Raw genomic sequence first — 22,450 nt, forward strand, 5'->3', positions numbered from 1 at the left:
CCTTTCGTTAAGCGACGGTTTGCGGCAGAACAGTGCTGGTCAAACCAACGTGGACAGTCTAGAACTTGCTGAATTGGCTTCAACAGATGGTTTTGAATGCAAACACAAACGTTCATAATGGGCTAACATGGCTTCCCTACTCCCCTCTGCCAGGCAGCCATTGAATAAAGTCTGGCGGTTCATTAAAAGCTGGCTAAAGGTGGTCCAATGTTCCTTTAAAAATCAGACAAGTCTAAGACCGTCATTTATGTTTTGGGTGACCTCTATAGATACCTCAGGGGTTTGACCTTCCGCATGGGAAAGTGCCCTACTACAGTGAGCGAGTTGTGACCCCCCCCCCACTCAGTCTTTGTTACAAAGCCCTATGAGAACCACTGGAGGAAGTCCTTGGTAATAGATACATAATCAATAATTGAGGCCCGTCCACACCCTCCAAAGGAGGGCAAAGTAGGACCATCTTCCTTGAACAGATGGACCATATCTACAAAGTTGTGTTCAGCTAAAAAAAACCACTCAACTCTTTCCTTCTGTTATCTGGGAGACCCTCGTAGCTTTCAAGACCCGCTATACCCAGCTCCTCAGAATTAAACCTTTTGCTTCTAGGCTTTTTTCCTACCAGTTAGAAGCCTTTTTGTAGCTATTTCTGGTAGTTTGCGCTTAGGCCTCCATCACTTTTTGTCCACATAAGCTATCAATGCCAAATTTATATATTTTTTCCAACATCCTGTAGATTCTAAAGATAACCAAGGTTTGTGGCTTCTCCATGAAGAGACCGAGAAAATAGCCAAAATATAGCTAATTTGTTAGTTTTTGGGGGGGGAAATACGACAAAATTGCTCATGAAAAAAGTGTCTGTTTTTTTCATAAAAATTGCATCAACGAACGGTTTGATGTGCTAAATGCACCATCTTCCCAGCTTTCAGAAACATCCAGGTAAATCCAAAAAAAGAAAAAGTTTTTACCACAGTATTGGCATTTTTCAAAGAGGTAGCCCATTTTTCCTATTTTTTGTGATTTCAACCTATTTCCAGTTTGTGGTGCAAATCAGTATGAAACCCATAGGTGATCCAGGAAAACTATATATTTCTGAAAAGTAGACAAGCTTCTGAATTAAGCAAGGGGTCATATCTGTAGATCCCTCAAGATTTTCCCCCCCAAAAGAACCAGTGAAATAAAGAAATATTAAAAACGATTGTGACAATGTTTTCATTTGTGACTTTTTGTTACAATGGCCGATTTACAAAAGCAATGTATCATTAAGTTTGACTAGACCCTTTTGGTTGTCTGTATATAAAGGGTTTGTAGGTTCTCCAAGAACTCAAGGTTTCTAGACCCAACAACTGAGCTGCAGCATGCAATGTTTTTTATTGTGTGCGGAGCATAAACCAATTCATATGGTGAAATATGTAGAGTGAAAATAGGTATCAAGGTAACCTATGTATTTCTCAAAAGGGCGCAAGATATGGAATTCAGAAGCAGTGTTTATTTGTACATCTCTGAATTTGTGGGTACTCGTACAAGCATATGATTTTGAGGGTATTTTTCAAAATGGCTTCTTTCTTACAGCACTAGATAACATTTGGAAGGCACAAATCCAACAAAATACAATTTGTAATAATAAATATCCAACTATTCTATGTTCCCACATGTCTTCTGATCAAATTAGTACATACCTTGTGCGGGTAGGTCTAGTGCCCGTGACAGAAAATGGCCTAAAAAACAACATGGATACATCACATTTTTCCACTCGAAGCTGACCCATTTTTTGCAAAGTGGGTAACTTCATTTTGGGCCCTAGCTCAGCCGCCACCTTTGGAAACGTAGCAAAGCTGTACATTTTTTAAAACTAGACACCTAGGGAAGGGCTGACTTGCATGGCTTTCACCAGGTTGCTTTACCCAGAACTCACCGCAAACCTCAAATTTTGACTAAAAAGCACATTTTTCTCACGTTTCTGAGATGAAAAGTTCTGCAAACTACTGGGAGTCCCACACTTCCTTCCACCCTGCATTCCCCTAAGTCTTCTGATAAAAATGGTACCTCAATTGTGTGGGTAGTCCTAATGCCTGCGACAGGAAACATCCCAAAATGCAAAATGGATACATCACATTTGTCCACTCAAAACTGACCTGCTTTTTGCAAAGTGGGTAGCTGTGGATTTCGGGCCATAGCTCAGCCGGCACCTAGGGAAACCTAGCAAACCTGTACATTTTTTAAAACTAGACACCTAGGGGAATCCAGGATGGGGTGACGTGCATGGCTCTTACCAGGTTGTTTTACCCAGATTCTCTTGCAAACCTCAAACTTTGACTAAAAAACAAATTTTCCTCACATTTCTGTAATAGAAAGTTCTGGAATGCACGGGGAGCTATAAACTTCCTTCCACCCAGCATTCTACGAAGTCTTCTGATATGGGGGTGGAGGCCAGTTCGATGCCTGGATGGATCGCCCTATTTTTTTTTGCATAGTGAACAAACATAATATTGCAATGGAATCAATATGCTAGATTTTACAAAATTAGATAATAGGGGACGCCAAGGCAAAGTGAAACCCACTTATGGCCCTATTAAAAACTCTCTGGTGTCTAGTGGGCTCTTTGCACCCCCTAGGGGGCCAATTGGAGGAAGACACCGCCAACCTGTCCCTGACTGGGACAGAAAGACTGCTGGAGGTAACATGGGTGGGTGGGGATAGGCCCTATGCCTGGATCCTCTGCTTTCCAATGACAACTTCCCTGTCTGAATCAGTGCTCAGGGGGCTGAGATATGCCCCCGAGCACCGATGCAGTGAAAATTAAATTAGCAGATTGGCTCATTTCCCTTTCAATTTAATGACGTCAGCGTGCCATGTGAGCAGATTGTCATTACACAGGAAACAAATGTTGCAGGCTGTTGGGGAAGCTCTTCCACAGCTCCTGAGGCTAAAATTAATAAAAGGAAATCCTTCTGGTGCGAGCACCAGAGGGATTTCCTGCCTCAAGTGAGAGGACGGCACAGAGCAGTCTTTGGCACACGACGTAAGGAGCCGTCCTCCGTACATAAGTGGTTTACCATTAGTTTAGCATTATAGTTCCCACAAAGAAGAAAATTCGGTTGGGATATGGCCCCTATCCGTACTGATTTCAAACCGGTTAGAAAACAGAACAGCTACTTAATAGAACAAGCATTGGCATAGCCAATAGGTCTCGCTTTTGGGACTTTATAAGTATTTAGTTATGCAGCACAATATCCTTGGTGCAACAACATCAACTGTTGCATGGCTAAACACTTATAAGGTCCCAAAAGCGAGACCTATTGGCTATGCCAATGCTTGTTTACATAGTAACTGTTGAGTATCAACTACGTCCTGCTCCCAAATAGACAGCTAGCATGTCAACCGACCAGAGTGAGAGAGAGAGATTTAGAAAGAGAGAGAGAGAGAGAGAGAGAGAGAGAGAGATAGAGAGTGAGAGAGAGTGAGAGAGAGTGAGAGAGAGAGAGAGAGAGAGAGAGAGAGAGAGAGAGAGAGAGAGAGAGAGAGAGAGAGAGAGAGTGAGAGAGAGTGAGAGAGAGAGAGAGAGAGAGAGACATGTAAATTATATAAAAAAAATATATAATAATTTATTAAGAAGAAAATAATCAGTGGGAAGGGAAGAGACTGAGAAGCAACAGTGAAGAGCTACGGAGTGGTGGACGAAAAGCAATGGAGAGGAGGGGTGGCAGAGCAATGGAGAACTGGTGGGAGGACAAAAAGCAACAGAAGAGCAGAGGAGGGTGACAGAGGAAGAGAAGGAAGCAACACGCAGGTGCAGCAAGGTTGCGGAGCTGGGGGAAGGGGAAATGAAAAGCAACAAAAAAATGGGTAGTGGTGAGGGCAAAAACACAAAAAGCTGGCAGGGAGGGGCAAATTCCCAATCTGTCAACTCCAAACAACGCTCCCTCCTGATACTTTGCTGCAGAACTAACGGGAAACATTTAAAAAGCAAAATATAAAGTTACATTTCCAGAAGGATGTACAACGGGAGGAAGTGCATTGTACTCGTTATATGAATTTACTTATTTTAGGAAGAAAACAAATTAAATTGCAGTTTTAAAAGGCATATATGTTAATCATTGCGGCTCTGAGACATGCTCATGAGCACCCTTGCAGTTTGTTAGATATATCGGTAAACGCAAATGCTTTAAATTAACAACTGTCCGGGATGTAGCGTATATGACTTTGAGGCACCAAAATGTTTCCTTTGGTGTGCAGGCTCTAATGGTATATGTTGCTTGTCTAATATCAGTAAGCTTGCTCCCAAAGCAAGCACCAGTAGAGGCGTGTTTGGAAACCGAAGGCTGTGTAAGGGGAGGGATGCATGGATTGAAGAGAGGCAGGCTGTACCATGCAGAGTTTAGCAGCCATGTTGGGAAAGAGACTACCAAGAGATCTGTAGCACGAGCAGCGGGAGAAGCCGGGAGGCGAAGCACACGCGTACACGAAGGAGGACGTGGTTTCAGATTTCTCTTTTGCGAGGGAGGACTATATTTTAATTGAAGCATTAGCTTTCATGATGACCTATCTGTAGTGAGGAGGGAGGCGTTTGCACAGGACTCCACTTGGGAAACAGTACCTCTTGTTTGCTTTCTGTTTAAACAGCCATACGAAGCAGGCGAGAATAAAAATATTTGAATTTTTTGCCCAGTCCGCACCTAACTGAAACAAACTAGTGGGATTACAATCAAAACAATTCCTGTCTCGTGAGTCATCGCGGTTATATCAAAGCTCGGCGAGCAGCAGTGACTATAAAAAATAGCCAGTAAGGTGTGCACGAATGCAATGCAGTGGATTCAGAAATGAAACTGAGGACGCAGTGGACTTAAAACTCCTACCAAAACTTTGCCCTTTGATTGGGGCTGATTACTTTATTAAAGGGTTGTCTACAAGCATCACGATCGAGGCATCAACCGACATGTAAAAAGCAAGGCCGGATCTGAGAGCACGTTACGGCGGTTTTCGTCTGCGTGAGAGTTGGCAATGAGGGAATAATATTTGCAGCGCAAATTTTCCGAAATACGTAGGGCAATGCCGACCAAAGAGCGGCTGATGTTCGATGTTCCGTTTCTGTTTTGGGTGTTCTGTGGGGAAGAGGAGGGAGTCGAGTGGGGTGGCGTGGGGGTTAGTATCAGCTTCAATCCGCCTCCGAGGCTCTTCAAGAGGGCCGAGGAGTAGAGAATGATGTTCGGCTGTCAGCATGGGGAATGTTTTCCATGGGCGCAGTAACCCGATCCTGCTGGGAAGCCCTGACGAACGAGCTCTCAGACTGGGGGCGTGCAATGCATCAGTCGCGGATTTACGAGACATGCCTGGGAACAAAGTCGAACGAAACTGAAATATTTCAAATGTAACAATATTACAGGCTTATGTTAAAGTACAAAAAAAAACATGTTTGCCTAAGTAACCCGACCCTACTGGGAAGCCCTGGCGAACGGTCTCTCGGACTGGGGGCGTGCAATGCATCAGTCGCGGACTTACGAGATATGCCTGGGAACAAAGTTGAACGAAGCACGCGAGTGGTGCGCGCGCAGCAGCGGCAAAAGTGAAAGTGATCGCGCTCCAGATGGTGCCTCGGGCGCTGAAAGCTTGCCGCTTACTGTAACATAATATTCACGACTACGGTGTCAGTGAATTCCTGTGCATTTTAAGATGGGTATGCATATAACAGTGACGTGGTTAAAGCACTGCACGAGTTCACATTATTACTTCACAAACCGATCTTGCTCTGTTATTTCACATGGCACGATAAAGAGGGCGGAGGAAGCACGGGAAATTTAAAAAAAAGCACGCGAGTGGTGCGCGCGCAGCAGCAGCAAAAGTGAAAGTGATCGCGCTCCAGATGGCACCTCGGGCCCGTAACCGCAAGCGCTAGGCCAGCAAAAGCGTGTGGTAGCACTTTTAAAAGCCCACTTATTAAATGTCTCGCAGGGCAGAGCATGCGCTGGCGAGATCTAAAAAAGCAAACAGGATTACTGAAATCATTACTGTAAAAGTTAAGCAAGTAAAAATAAAAAAACTCAAGTTAACTTTAATGAGCAAGGCTTGAAAGGCAGAGCTTCCTGTGTCTAATATCGACACCTCTACATTAAGGTTCAATTGAAGTCAGATGGAATGACCACCCTTAGCTCGGCCACATAACGAGGGTATTGCGGAACAAGAAAAACAGGCACAGGAAATAGAGGAAGTAACCCATGTTCCCTGTAAAACAATGATATCATGTTTAGCAATAAAATTAAGCCAGTCTGGGATAAAAATCTTGTTCATGAGCCCAGCAATGTTCCAGCCCAAAAGGGGAAAAAAAAGTAGTTAGAAAATGTAATCTCTGAGCTGCTACCCTCCGCCAGAGAGTTTAACCCCTTGTAATAATTATTATAGGGAGGGACAGTGTGGGCTACTGGGACTCAATCAGTATCGGATAGGTTTTTTTAAAACGGTGTGCAATAGGCACACAAAACTGATCCACTGTATGGTGGGGGGAGGGTAAATGATCCATGCTGCTGTGAAGATGGGGCTCCGTAAACAGATCCATCTGTCTGCTTGTTTCTCTTTCGTGAAGCTTGGGTGCCTGCTGATTACATAACAGGGGAGAGGTTTATAGAAAATACAAGAAATACTAAGGTGTTGGAGCCCCTAGCAGCATCTTCTCAATATTCCCAAACAACAGACTTTGTACCAAGTGCAGGGACCTACAATTAGCAGTGACACAGTCAGTCTGAGTGTCGATCGGGTCGGGACCAATCCATCCAATTCTGCAAACTCGTCCGCAAGAAAACCCATGTGGTGAACAAGCCAGTCTAAGACCTTGTTAAATAATTCCTCGTGGAAGTCCACCTAGTCCTTCTGTAGGGGGAGATTTTAGTAAGGACCACCAAATAGGGCATGCTGCAGAAGGAACGGTAATAAATGACAGACTAGGGTTAAGGATAGTCCCCCTTGTCTTGTGTTCAGCCAAATTGAAGTTTACTAATGAGTTTATTTTACTTGGAATAAGTAAGTCTTCTCTCATGGGAAGCTGTGGAACCCCGGAGGTTAAAACAGGCCCAGAAACTTGAGGCATAAAGCTAGACCAACTCATATTAAATGGAACCCTGCTAGGCTCTTCCGAGGTGTGCTCACTGAGGGCGTTGTACGGGCTGACCGATAAAGGCCCAGATGTACGAAGCCATTTAGCATTTCTTAGAGAGCCGAATCGTTATTTCCACCCGTTAAGAAATGCTAATTGCCTTTTCAGATGTACAAAGGGCCGAAACCGGTCGCAATTTGCGATTTCTACTTGGGAGAAATCGCAAATTGCGACCGCAATTTAGGAATCACAAATAGGAATAACCTATTTGCGATTTCTAAAGCACATGTATGTAGCATTTTCTAAATGCGAATCAGGCAATTAGGCGAAGCTATTACCATCAACTTGAAGTCGATGTTAACTATGTGCAAAATTATAAAATGCATTTTTTAATGTGACATAAAACGAACATATGCCCCTAGGGCATATGTACACTTACATGTGAACTAGGAAATTTGGGGTGCCTCCAGGGGGCCTTAAGGCTAGAGGCAAGCTTAGCTTTGCATTTTTTTAAATAGAAATCACAATTTAGGATATGCAAACCATTTCCTATTTTGTCCATAGGCAGGAATGCAATGGGATTCTCTAATAGCGATTCCTACTTTGTAGGAATCGCTTTTAGGGAGTCGCAAATTTAGTACATATCCTTTTGCATTTCTTAAATTGCGATTCGGACGAAGTTGCTACTTAAGAAATGCAAACAGGAAGCTTTCTACATCTGGCAGATAGGGTGGGCAACCATGGGGGTCACATTGATAGTATTTGGGTTAGGTGCGAACAAGGAGGAAAAGACATGAGCTGTGACTCAAGAGCATCTAAGCGGCACATCAGGGTGGGAAGTTCGGCCTATAGAAGAGGGTTAAATTCAGTGTAACAATCCACCATGAAGCGCAGGCTGCTAAGGGAACTGGATGTTGAAACACCCATAACCTCCACCATAGTAAGGAGTGGAGAGAAGGTCGGTCCCAGAGTCACAAGTTGACATTCTTGGGTGCTGGCCTCTATCAATTTGATGCGAGTATCCTCTTATTTTTGGCTGTCATTTAACGATTAACAATATCAGTAAGGGCGGCATTTGAGATATAAATGTAGCCCGAAGCTGCAATATTATGAAAGGGGCCAGAAGTAGGCCCCGGAGCCAAAATATACGCGGCAGGGGTCATACCTGTGCCCGAGCTCAGAGAATGTCTTCTTTCTGTTATTGAAATTTCTGCGCTAATAACGCTAATAACGCTATGGCCCTTTCCAGCATTCTGTCAATGGAAGTACACTTCATAGGAGGAATGGATGCTGGTAGGGCACCAGTAGATTTCTTTCTCACCACTTTGATGGTTATGAGAGGTCACTGGGAGCAGAGTTAGATTGCCACAATTGCTCTCAAAACTACTAACATACGCACAAAGAAAGAAGCCAAAAGTACCTTCCAGGAGGAAAAACCATGAGGGGTTGCCCAGCCCAGTCTCCTTCGGGCTCTGACGAGCCACTCTTGGTGGTAGAGTCCTCGCACACTGTAGATAGTAGCCCCGCCCTCCCCACCAGCAACACGGGCAGTGGGGATTATAGGGAATGCAGTGCCCCACCAGACTGGAATCTTTTAATGTGCGTCTGGCACAGCGTTAGAGTCCTCGAGCTATATAGGGTGAGATAGTAGCCCTGCCTTCACCACCACATCAACAACACGGCCAGCAGGGATTATGGTTAAAACAAGGAGGGACATGAGAGTAAGCCTTCCCTACTTCTACTCAGACTGTAGACCCCACTAAGAGAGAAGGACAAAAACCAGCTACTAATAAAAGAGAGCTGGGGATTTAACTTTCCAAAATGTATGTAGGATATATGTATGAAAGGGGAAGAAACAAAGAAAAGCTAAGAAAAAACAAAACCTTTTGGAAAAGCCCAAGGGTTTTTTTAAGACTGCCCTCACCCACTATGTAGTGGCATGCTTCATCACAGGGCCGCTGACCAACAGTCAGGGTGGAGCGCTTGTTTTTTTTGTTTTTTTTTTAAAGAAACTCACTCTTCTAGAAGCCATCCCCAGGGATGCTTTTCTTGAGTTTGTAATCTTGACACGGTGTTATCCTTTTTAATACGCTATATGTCCTCAATGCCTCCTATTTATTCCACTTTCTCTTACATCTTTTTCCTATGCCCTGTGATACAATTGCCCCCAGCACTATAGGTTCTCACTGTCTAAATCCACCCAGTTCCATCTTTGCCCACGTAACATCACTACTTTGTACAAATAAAAAATATCTTTATCCCGCAGCACAAATTAGCAGACGATGTCCCCAAACATTTAAATGGCAATCAAACGCATTTGCAAATAAGTATATAAACAGATTCATTTACCTTTTCACATACAGTTTTCATACTGTGAAGTCTGTCGAGTGACTCTTGCGGATTTCCAAGATACTGAGGAAGTTCAGCGTGTAAGACGCGCATGGAAAACGGCACCATCGAACCTAAAATAAATAACATGCATTGTTAACAATATTCGTCACCAATCAAAAGCATATTGTTTTCATTAAGGAAGACACTGTAAGTAAATATATCATGCCAGGGTCGGACTGGCCTATAAGCCAATGGGCTCGCAGGACATGTCAATGTGTGGAAATTTTTATTTTTGCTGTTTGTGGACCAGTTTTTGGTATGGTTGGCCAGTTCTTTATTCTTAATTTTCTAGATACTAAAACAAACATTGGCTGCTGCAAGCTCAAGTCCATGTAGCCTTCCAAAATACTTCTACAGCATATTTACAAGCTCAAAACTGCCCCAATTTACAAACATGAGATACTTTTGTGGCTTTCTAATTCACTAATGAGGTCCACTTTTATTTCAGTGCCCAGGCCTATTCTGAGCACCAGTCTGACCTGTCATCTTGTTAATTGAACCCCTACGCTATCCAACACTTTCACTCCTGTTGCACTCATTGGAGTGGGAATAGTAATTTTCACCTCTACAATATCAAACACTTTCCCTACTGTGGCACTCACTGGAGGGGGAATAGTAATTTTCACCCCTACGCTATCAAACACTTTCCCTACTTTTGCACTCACTGGAGGGGGAATAGTAATTTTCACCCTTACGCTATCAAACACTTTCCCTACTGTTGCATTCACTGGAGGGGGAATAGTAATTTTTACCCCTCCGCTATCCAACACTTTCCCTAATGTTTCACTTGCTGGAGTGGGAGTAGTCATTTTTACCCCCACACTATCCAACACCTACCCTACTGTTGCACTAAAAGTATTATGCTTTGTAATGGTATGCGTTGTGATGTAATGCGTTGTAATATTAGTTTAAAAAAATGCGCTGTAATGGTATGCGTTGTAAAATCATACGATGTAATGGTAGTTGCGATGTAAAAACCACATTGTAAAAGCATGCATTGTAATGGTTTGCGTTGTAACGTCATATATTCGAGCCCTTCAGTGCTAAAGTTTCTTGTATGAGCATAAGCAAATCCAGGATAGAGGCCCCGCACTGCTGCGAGATTCATTTTACTCAGAAGCAAGAGCCCTACATCTAAAGTAATCATGGAAGGTAATCCATGTCTCCTTTTCCTGTGTAGATGATTTAGATACATGCAGCTTTTTGGATTTCCCTGTCATACCTGATTCTGTAAGTATTGCCAGGCCTTTTTTTTTTTTTAACCAAATGGCCAACAACGTAATTTGGCTAAAAGAATTGCCAAAAGCCCGAGTTGTCCCCAGAGCTGTAGTCAAAGCTTTAGTGGCAGCGGCGTCCGGCTGCAGTTGTTCACATCACGGCCAAACAGTATGCTTTAAGTAAAGTATGGATGCTGGGTGCCTATGCACTGGCAGCATCAGCAGAGTCACCATCTATTAGGAGCTGTGCACATTTGCAGATGCAGGTTTCTGTGGTATTTGTGATGATTGAGTCAAGAGCCTTTTTGGAGTAGCTGCAAGTCATTATATGTACATGAACCGCAGCATCTGCAACTTTATCAGCGATGATGCAACACCAGATCCTTTAGCCGAGATAAAGACAGCTCCACTAAGTGTGGCGCCTGTTTCCAGCCTCTCCCTGATTATATATTGCATCACCTTCAGAGAGAAGCTAGTTGGATACTGGGAAAGGAAGGACTTTTCTCTACACTAAGCAAGGGAGAGCAAAGTATTGCATTAGTTTGCTTGATCAATTTATTTGAGGGATCATGATAAACTCAATTTTAAAAAAAGTTGTAAAATATGTATCTATATATATATATATATAAACTATTATGTAATGCAAGCCTAAACATTAACTTTACAAGACAAAAGGTAAGCAAGCTTCAATCTGCTCGTCCAATAGACTTTTCGCGAGCTCTCTTGTAACATGACATCGACAATGGCATTCCTGACGTCACCTACCAATGCATCTCTTAGGTGGAGTGGTATTTAAAATTCAACATACAGAGCAAAGTGCTTGACTAACATATGTTGCATATGCAATTGAACTATAAGTCCACAAAAATGTGTATCTGCATGTTGTAGATTTACAATGTCTTGGATTTTTTGCAGGTACAATATTTATGGATGTATGACCTGTGAGGTTCCTTTACAGAGAGTTGTAACCGGCTTGCCTCTGGGAAGCACCACTGGTATCCTGTACAAAATAAACAAGTCCATCTTACGAAAGAAAGGCTTCTCTCACTCATCAGAACACTGCGCCCTCAAATTACAGGTACAATTATTAGCATTTGTGAAACCATGCGGCCTACTAGTGAGGTTAAGGACAGCCTATCTCATGAATATTTACTAGGCAGGTCACAATTTCCTCCATCCTCGCATGCACTTTGCCAAAATGGGAGCCCTTTTCCCATTTCTAAGGCAAGCCTCACCCATTAAATGGTCAGGTGTCCCTGCCAGTTCTGTCAACCTGTTCCCACGCGTGTAAAAGGTGTTTGCTAAAAGTACTAGAATATTATAGTCACAATGTTAAACTTCCCACAAAATATTGCACAAACAGTAGGTCTGGTATAGTACTAGCAGGCATTTCTGCAATATTCTAAACAGCTCTGTAGATGTTAGGGAATATAATGTAATTTGTTTTTACTTCAGTCATTAACAGCAAGTACAAGTTGCCTAATACATTTAGGATAATCAAGCTGAGCTGTGTGTGATTGTTAAAGCTGGCATCCTTGATGTGGTTTTCCTCCCAACTTTTTGCCTTCAGACATGTTTGGCTGACTTCATTTTTGCTGGCCATAGGACTCTACCACTGCTAGCCAGTGCTAAATAGCTTGTGTTTTCTCCTTAAAACGTGGTAAGGTTGACTTATACATAATTGTCATATTTAATTTACTTGTAAGTCCCTAGTAAAGTGGCACTAACTGTGCACAGGGCCTGTAAATTAAATGCTACTAATGGGCCTGCAGCACTGATTGTGCCACCCACTGAAGTAGCACTTTAAACATGTTTCAGGCATGTCATTGCAGCTGGAGTCTGCAGGTTTTACCTGTCATTTCGACCTGGCAAAATAAACCTTTTGCCAGGCCCACATCTTCCTTTTTACTACTATTAAGTCACACCTAAGGTAGGCCCTAGACGGCCCAGAGGGCAGGGTGAAGTGTATTTAAAATAGCTGGACATGTACTTTTAAGTTTTACATGTCCTGGTAGTGAAAAACTCCTAAAACATTGTTCACTACTCCATGGCCTACCTCTCCCATAGGATCACATTGGAGTTACCTTATTACATTTTATAAGTGTAATTTCCGAATGCAACAAGTAACCACTTCCTGTTTGGTGTCTCTGGAATTCTCATTAAAAAAAAATCTGAATTTTTGGTGCATTCGGATTTTAAATTACAATTTTGAAAATGCCACTTTTAGAACGCAGGCATTTCCCTACTGTAGCTATTTGGGGCCTGTAGCCTGCCACATGACTGGGTGTAGTTGACGGTTGGGCTTTGTGTATTTGTCCGAGGCAGCCACGCAAAATTGGAGCTTAGGTATGCCTGGATAGGCCATCACTGGCAGTAACGCCGGGATCCAGGGCCTGACCCTTAAGTGGCTCTTATCCTTTCTGAAAGGCCGCTCTCAAGCTGTCTGCCTCGCCCACCTTTCCTCCCCCAAGGTCAAACTGACCTGTGGGGTGCCGCAGGGCTCTTCTCACTCACCGCTTCTTTTCAACCTGTACTTACTGCCCCTTATTCGCTCCCTCGGAGAAAGGAAGGTTGGCACCTTCAACAATTCCAACAACCTACAATTGATATTTGATATCGATCAGTCGGCATCTTCTGTTTCCAATTTTCAATTACCCATGCGATTTATAAGGGATTGGCTGAATAGTAACCATCTGAAATTGAACCCTGATAAAACAGAGCTGATCCTAATCGGTGGGCCATCTAATCCCTGGAATTCCAACTTCTGGCCAACCGAATTGGGAAATCCTCCACTCCCCTCAAGCTCAATCAAAAGTCTGGGCATCACCATCGAAAGTGATCCATCTATGATAGCTCAGATTGGAACAGTGGTTTTTAGGTCTCGCCTGAGCCCGCGCTTTAGCGCTGCTCTGGCGAGAGCTATAGAAAGCGGGATTTGGAAGTGCAAACTAGTGCTTTTCAGGCCGCCAACTACAGTGCATGTGCGCCGGGCGCGCGCACCATTTGACAGCCTGCTGATCACTTTCGCGGGCGCTTTGATGTTCTCAGTGAGCCATGCGGCCACTGAGAACATCAAAGCGGCCGCGATAGTGCTCACCATATGCCAGCCTTCCCTGTGTTGCTTTAGCACCCACCGCTCCCCCTCCCCCCCTACATGTTACCCCTGTGGCTCACTTTCTCTTTCATGGCCGCGCGGCGTTAATTTCACGGCCGCGCGGCCAATGCTTGTTTATTTAAATTTGTGCTGCTGTGTTTCTATACACTGCGTATTAGCAACTACAGAAGGACTTATATTCTGTTCACAAATAATCGATAATGGTAACAAAAAAACCATTGTGTTGCATTAAGTGTAAAATGAAAACTGGATGCACAAAGTTTGCAAAGTTAATTACATATTTCCTTAAGTACAACCTTTGCTGATTTTGTAACTAGTCTACATTTCCCAGCCTCACGTGCACGAAGTGTTACTGTGTCCACAATTGTCTGTTTTATACGAATTAAGAAATACGTTTCATTAAGGCAAAAAAATGAGAAAGGTTAAAGCGCAAGGCTCGCAGTGTTTCAATTCCACCCCTTGCTGTTCCACACATTTCCCAGGCACCGTTCGCCATTGTCTGTGGTGCATGCTGTTTCCATAGAGTGATTAATTGTATTGGCTACAGTTCCGCGGTCCCCCAGCTATCTGTCCTCGCGGCGGGGTACCAGCTCATTACTAATCTTTTATGTTTAGCTGGGTCATCTGGTTTTCAAAACTCCCACCTCAGAAAGGGAAGACAAATTTCAAAACAAGCATTGGCATAGCCAATAGGTCTCGCCTTTGGGACCTTATAAGTGTTTAGCTATGCAACAGTTGCATAACTAAACACTTATAAGGTCCCAAAAGCGAGACCTATTGGCTATGCCAATGTTGGTTTCCTGTTTCTTTCAGCTTCGAAGGATCAGGAAGATCAGCAGATTCCTTACAACAGAAGCCCTGACCCAAGTAGTATTGGCCTTAGTTCTCTCTCACATTGACTATGCCAACTCACTCTATGTTATGAAAAAACTAGGACAAGAGTCGTATACTCTGTATGCACTACCAAAAAGCCCTCAAGAGAGTATTCAACAGTGAGGCATACAAGTAATCAATTGACACAAATCAAATGATCAAAATTGACACATTCACAAACACAAAAAATCAATTGAAGAAGTACTCTGTAGAAACACTAGTTGTAGATCAAAAGAGTCTTTTAATTGAAAACAGGATTGTGAAGGTCCCGAGGGATATTTCTTTCAAATGCGTAGAACAGCAAACGCATGAATCCCACAATTAACACTTAAATCCCAATGCATTTTGGGCATAAAAGCTGCCCTTCGTCAGGGGAATCAACAAACAAAGTAACTAAATGAGTTAATTCTCCAAAAGTTAGTCACAATCAATTAACAAAAATCACATACGTATCCAAGAGGTACAGTGAGGAAGTCAACATAATAAGTCAACATAATAAGTGCGTCAAACACACATAGCAGCTCGAACTCGAAAGAAAATGTTACATAATGCTATACCTCAAAAGAAAAAGAAGAAGAGGAACGAGCAAAAAAGGAAAGTACGTTCAAATCAATAGAAGTCCAAGCGTGTATGTGCCCATAATCAGGTGCTGAGCGCACAGCAAATTTCGCTACTAAATGGATGGTGCAAGTTAATCAAAAGAGTGACCATGCATGCCAATGCCGCAATTGTTTCTGCGTGAAAGCGCGTGTTCAAAAAAGGAACATGCAGTTGCAAATGCAAAATAGAGTGCAACCCACTCGTGCCCCCAGTGGTTGATACCTGAAGAATGAATTACCTGAAGCCTGCAACAAAACACGACACAGAGTCATGTGAACCAGACACTAACTCAAAGGGTAGTGCTGTAAATTAAGCGAGCAAAGTGTAAATGTGCGTGAAACCCACTTGATTCCAAATGCATCACCAATTGTGTTAAAAAACGTAACTCACCGGCGTAAACCATGGTTATAGGCACCAAACCAAAACGTTACAAGCTTTATTTACACGAGGTGGGCCAAACATGCCGTAGGGCCAACCGGTAATGGCAGACAATACCACGCCTCTGTGCATGAATCCGAAAGCGTTAAGCACTAAAGTCCCGTGTCTCACCAAGATCTGAAGTCAGGTATTGTCATCGGCAGTTAAAACATGTAGTGCAGGGAAAGGGTTCCTACGGCCTTCCCAAGAGTAACAATGCCATGACTGGAGCTTACGGGTGAGCGTATTCGTGCTCGTCAGAGATTTAATACCAGCGTGAGGCCGTGTGATCCTAATTAAAGGAGCAGTGTAGTCCGTGAGACTATAACAGAGAGCCAGAATGGAAATAAAAGGAGAAAAAAAAACAAATGTTGTGCTCCCAATACCAATGTGAGCAATAAGTTTCAAGGTTACATCATGCAAAAACGAAAAGTGATTGTGCAAAATGACGGCTATCGGACTTAATCCACAAGTACAAAATAAAAGCATGACGCTAAGTGATGGTTGTGGAGATTGAAAATCGCACTGTTTTGGAAGATGCAAAACCGACCAACCAGTGTCGTATGTATGCTAACACAAAAAATCCTAAATGGCCAAGAATGAAAAATAACAAAGGAGAAAAGATGACAGTGTCAAGAATATTAATCATGTCACTCATAATTGAATGTACCTCTGTGCAAAGAAAACCATCCATAACATTTGAAGGTAGAAACAAATATAGTAAAATACAAAGAAATATACTATGTAAGGCTCCCATAAACGTATAGAAGCCCCAGTTCAAAAACATATGCTGAATGAAATTACAAACAAGTAGCGAATAAGAAGTAAATAACGAGCTAAAGACAACAGTGTGTTTGTACACCCAAAAAGCGAAAAATAGTAATAGGCCAGAAAGGTGGCATGTTGAAAAAAATATTGTGACCAGAAGCAGCGTTCTAAGAAACAGGAAAATTCAAGCTTGTCTATCAAACCTTTAGGCATAAGGGGACCAAAAAAACGTATTCAATACATTTCACGCTGAGACAAAAATTTGGACATGTCCCTTGTCTACTTGAACCCTTACTACTTCTAGAATGGAAAAGCGTAGTTGAGCTATCGTATGGTGGTATTCATGCCAGTGGGCCGCAAGAGGAGAAGTAGTAGTCTTGGTTCTAATGCGACTCTTGCGTTCCGTGATGCGTGTTCGTAAAGACCTCTCGGTCTTTCCTACATAATACATACCACAAGGGCATCAAATCATGACAATGACAAAGGTGCTATTGCAGTCTCCAGTGAAATGTAATTTGATGTTTTTTTCAGACCATTGGTGAGATATGCAGTCACCAACTAAAACATTGTTACAATGGGAGCACTCTATGTTGGCATTCTGGCATATCAATCAAAACGATTGCAACTGGTGCAAAACCAGGCAGCCAGCCTAATCTACCATCAGCCTAAATGGCACCATGTTATGCCATTAATGAAAAGATTACACTGGCCCCCTGTAGCCAAACACAGTGCATTTAAGCTGGGGTGCATTACCTTTAAAGCTCTTCATGGCAACAGCCCGGCGTTTGTATCCTCTCATGTTCAGTGTTGCGTACCTTCTTGGGATCTCAGGTCTTCTCATCTGCATCTTCTAGTCATCCCGTCGTTTTAACACAAGAAATTTGGGGGACTAAGATTTGCGGTGTTGCCCCCCCAATTCTGGAATTATCTCCCTCCAGATATTAGATCACTGACCTCATACGCTCAGTTTTATGGAAACTTTTAAAGACCTGGCTCTTCCGTCAGGCATATGTTTAAACCTTTCAAGCGGTAGTATCCCCTGAACTGCAGCGCCATAAAACCGTCTGTAGTACGTGCGCTTTAAAAGTTAATTTAACATAACATGGGAGGGAGGAGATGGGCCCAGCCCCAGTTAAACCTGAATAGGCTAGTAGGTCCTGTCTCTAAAGGGCTACATACCCCCTCTGCATTTGGTTGTGAGCTAGGGCGCAGAAGGCAGGGCACCTGTGCACATCAAAGGCCATCATCTAGAAGCTTCTCCCCACTTAAAAGGCACAACTGGGTATAAATATTGGACCTCAGACACCAACTCTTCAGTACACCTCTGGACCTGTGGATACTCTGCCAGGTAGAAGGACTGCTGCCCTGCTGTGCTGGCCTGACCTGACCTACTGACCTCTTGCCTGGGAGAGAAGGACTGGACCTGGATCTCTTGAACCCAGAACCCCAGATAGCCTCCAAGGGCTAGTTGGCTGGCCTCCTGATCTGAAGCCTCCGGGACATAACAAGCCGCTTGTACCTGCACCTGGATTCGGTCATCTGAGAGTCTGCCCTGCAAGGTGAGGCCACCCCAGCCCTGGACCCTTGGAAGTGGCCTTAACGGGCTCTGCCAGCCTCTGTGATCCAGCTAAACCGATGCATCTCCTCTGCTGTGCTGCACAAACCCGCGCAGAACCGGCGCATTGCTGCTGTTGTGTGGATTGGATCCATAGCAAAGACTCAAGACGCCTTCGCAGCCCCATTGGAAGCAGGGGCTGCATCCTCACTCTTATTTCTCTTTACAATTTAAATGTTCGGAAATGTTGGTCCTTTCCTTTTAGTGCTGTGTGGTGACAATTTTACATATTTTGCCATTGCATAAGAGGTCAGTGGTGCTTATACAGCTTTTCTTCCAGAGTCTCCCTTCCGTTCAACTCGCCCTTACTGTATTAGGAATGGTTTTCTTGTTCCAACATGGCGATCGCTGTAGCGTCTACAGCATTAGGCACCTGTAGTCTTTTATACATTATTAAGACAGTGTGCCTCACTGCAGTGTGAAGCCTCAGTTTTAGTCCTCTTGAGCCCTCCTCACTTGATTCTTTTCCTCCTGGTCCTATACAGCGGCCGCTATAGCCTCCTGAGCGCGAGGCCTATTGACTCCTTATTTTATATTTAGTACCCCTGGCCCTTGAATGAGGCTGTGAGTCTTCTATTTATGTCTTTGCCTCCCTCAGGACCATCCCATAAACAAGCTCTCATTATTTATTGCAGCAGGGTTGGCTTGCATTTTCAAAATATTCTTTGCGAAGGAGGGACCACGGGCTTTTTCATCCGTTTGGCTGCAGAGTTCGTCAGGTAAGGCTTAGGTGCTTTTCTTCATGTTTTTTTCTTTTCTGATCTTAGCGTCCTATCTCGTAGTTCCCTTGATCTATTTTTTAGCCTTGCAGTTATGTGGATATGACCATAGATTACTTGGGCGACGATGGCAAGGTATGCCTTTATTTACCAGCCGTGTGGCTGATAGGCGTGTATGCTATTGTTTCCCCTGTCTCGTGGACAGTAGTCATCTTTTGATACCGGTCTCGTCGTTGGGCATCACATGGGGCCGGATACTCCACATTTTTGTTTCTTTCCCTTCCCCTTTCCCCTTCTTCGCTTACAGGCCCCATCAGTACTTTTGTATTGTAGATTAGGTCCCATTGCTCATATAGGGTAGCATGTGGGCTTTGTAGGGCTTTACCGAATTGTTATATTCATTTCTATAGCGCACAACTCACCCGGGGGCATCTCGGCGCTCTCCTAGGAATTTGACCTGAAACGGGAGATCGGGAACACAATTAAAATAGGAATGCTTTTAGTGGTTTTCTGAAGGTGCTATATATAGAGATTTTACGTAGGGGAACTGGTAGCTTATTCCAGTATCTTGGAGCCAAATACGAGAATGCTTTTTCCCCGGTGCGACTCAAACGTATACGTGGGACTCGTAGAAGGCCAAGTGCACCGGATCTGAGGTTTCTGTTAGGTATATGTTTAATGAGTCTCTTTTGAAGATAATGGTGGCCTCTGCCATTGAGTGCATTGTAGGTGAGACAGCAGATATTAAAAAACGATCTCTTTCTCACCGAAAGCCAATAAAGCACTCTCAGCAGGGGAGCCGAGGGAAAGCCTGCTGGGCGGTTCAGTACCATTCTGGCCGCCGTGTTCTGAATCACTTGCAGTTTGCTTAGCAGGGTCTCCCCCCACTTCTGCCAAGAGAGCATTACCGTAGTCTAAGCGGCTGATGACCATGGCTTGGGCCAGGGTTCTGCGATGATTCGTGGGCATGTAAGGAAGGATTTTGCGAAGCAAACTCAAACTTTAGTAGCAGGAGCTGGTAAGTGGCAGCAATATGGTCTTCCATGGTTAGTGACTGACTATGGTCTTCCATGGTTAGTGACTGATCTAATTTTAGGCCTAGATTTTTAACACACTGTTTCGGAACAGGAACTGCTCCCAGTTTTGAGGGCCACCATTCATCCGACCAGCTGGCTGTGGCTTTTCCCATTAGCATTACCTCGGTTTTCCCAGGATTCAACTGGAGACAATTCTGTGTCATCCAGCTACAGATTACAAGCATTCCTCTGGAAAACCGTACGTTCTCGGCTTCTATATCAGGGCCAATAGTGAACATAAGCTGAGTATCATCAGCATACAAGATGATCTCAAAGCCTAGCTGTTCTGCTATTTTTGCCAATGGAGCCATATCAATGTTAAATAAAGTCGGGCTTAGGCAGGAGCCCTGGGGTACACCTCTGTCTAAGCTGATTGTTTCTGACAAATAAGGCCCTAGCATGATAGCTTGCGTTCTGCCTGACATAAAGTTTTGCAGCCAATTCAAGGCGGTCCCTTGAATGCCACATGAAGCTAGTCTCTCCGCGAGCACCGCATGTGAGATGGTATCAAATGCCGCGGAGAGATCTAGTAGGATCAGTATAACTGATCCACCTTTGTCTATTTCCTGTCTAAGTGAGTCCATTACTGCTAAAATAGCAGTCTTGTTACTGAAGCCAGGCCGAAAACCGGATTGTGATGGATCAAGAATTTCATTTGACTCCAGGTATCCACTTAGTTGCCTGTTAATTCTACATTCCAGCAATTTGCCCAATAACGGTAGTAAAGAAATAGGGCGATAGTTGCCGAGTTCTCGGGGATCTGCCGTTGGTTTCTTCAATATTGGGCGTACAAATGCTTCCTTCCATGTTCTTGGGATGATACCAGATTGTATTGAATAATTATACATTTTGAGAATGGCTGGCGCACAACTAGTGGCTAGGAGAGCCATTGTCTTTGGAGGACAAAGATCTTGAGGTGAGACGGATTTTGCAGAGGAAAGTGCCTTAGAGACTTCCTCAAGCATAGTTAGTTCAAAGCAGTCTAAGGCACCACCTGCCATTTTTTCTAGGTCCTCTGATCCAATAGTGGCTTCAGGATCTTGCAAGATAGTCAATGAAAAGTTAGCATAGATTTTAATTATCTTTTCTTGAAAATAACTTGCTAACAGGTTGCAAACATCTTGGGTTTCCATAGGAGCTTGTCTACAGACTTGAGGAGATACAAAGTCTCTTTCTATATTAGAGAGGGCCTTCAATTTGGTTAATGATAAATTGACGTCTAGCTGATTTTAAATTCAAATGATAAGTAGACAGGGTTTGTTTATACCGCAGTCTGTCTTGTAGACTTTACTAACTCGCCAGAGTCTCTCCAATCTCTTAAATTTAGATTTTTCAATCCTTAGCTCCGAGGTGTACCAAGGGGCTGATGGTCGACGTTGGATAGAGGCATAGTTTTTATTGGGGATCACAGCATCCAAGGCTGTGACAAAAGCAGAATTAAATTCTTCCAGTGTCATGTAGTCTTCCGTGTCCTTCTTTGACATTTCCAATTGAAAAGCCTAGTTAAAGGCTTCAACAGAAAGATTACGCCAAGGTCTGTGCCCTAACTGTTTTTTTCCTACACTTATGTCCAAACTCTTTAGGCTGAGCAGTTGAATGGAAAACCTGATCATTGAGTGGTCAGACCACGTAAGAGGCTCTGGGAGGTTGCATGTTAAATGATCAGTATTAGCAAAAATTAAATCCAGCACATGACCTGCTAGATGAGTTGGGCCTGTCACTCTTTGGGTGAGTCCAATCATGTCAAGGGTAGAAAAGAGTTTGTTAACCCCAGGGTTCATAAGCTTTTCCCCATGAAAATTAAAATCCCCCAACAAAAGAAATGTATTTGAGGAAAGCACATGCATAGCAATTAATTCTGTCAGTTGGTCCGTAAAATTTGTCTTTGTTCCTGGGGGACGGTATAGTAGTGCTCCATTCCAACTATCTGTGGGTGATGTAATAATCTTTAAAATTCCCAGTTCAATGCTTTCATTACTTAGAGTGGTGCTCCAATTTACCGAAAGATGATTTTTAAAGACTATGGCTATCCCGCCTCCTGTTTTTCCCTCCCTATCCAGATGTAAAAAGGTATAATTCTCAGGAATAGCCATCTTTATCAGTGGGGAGTTGGTCGAATTTAGCCAAGTTTCTGTGAGGAAACATATGTCAGGGGAGTGTGATGAGACCATGTCCCAGATTTCGAAAAGATGTTTTGCTAATGATCTCACATTACATAGTAAGCTGTTTAAACCCGCTTATAACTTGCTCCCTATTCTGGTTTTTATTCTCGGGACCTGCTATCCTCAGATCACTTTGGAATAGACAATGTCTCCAAGCTACTGGACCCTCTAGTATACTTGGGAACTTCCACGAGCAACAAAGGCAATCCCGATGATTGTCTTGTTCGCTCTTTCTAATCATCTGTAAAAAGTTAACGGAGTATGATATACAGGAAGTGAGGGGAATATCTACCTCAATTTGAGCAGGGTCTATGGCCTCTGGGCTCGGTTGGGCGCGGACGGGTGTAGACGGGCTTGCCTTCGGCGCGATGCCGGCGCGCCTGCATTTTTGCGGTCCAAAAGGGAAAGACTAGCCCGCT

The 22,450-nt window shown here is 43.5% G+C and overlaps 1 protein-coding gene across 2 annotated transcripts in view; it reads right to left on the reverse strand.

Annotated features, from left to right (window-relative positions):
- TRAPPC12 (trafficking protein particle complex subunit 12) overlaps window positions 1–22,450 on the reverse strand; it is an 820,049-nt gene that overhangs the window by 240,428 nt on the left and 557,171 nt on the right. For both annotated transcript variants that reach the window (XM_085610773.1, XM_085610772.1), the window contains one exon: window positions 9,428–9,540. In XM_085610773.1, the coding sequence (XP_085466899.1) occupies window positions 9,428–9,540 (113 nt within the window). The remainder of the gene's footprint in view (window positions 1–9,427; window positions 9,541–22,450) is intronic.

Source organism: Triturus cristatus, chromosome 6, assembly GCF_964204655.1.
Source record: "Triturus cristatus chromosome 6, aTriCri1.1, whole genome shotgun sequence".
In the NCBI taxonomy this organism is placed as follows: domain Eukaryota; kingdom Metazoa; phylum Chordata; class Amphibia; order Caudata; family Salamandridae; genus Triturus; species Triturus cristatus.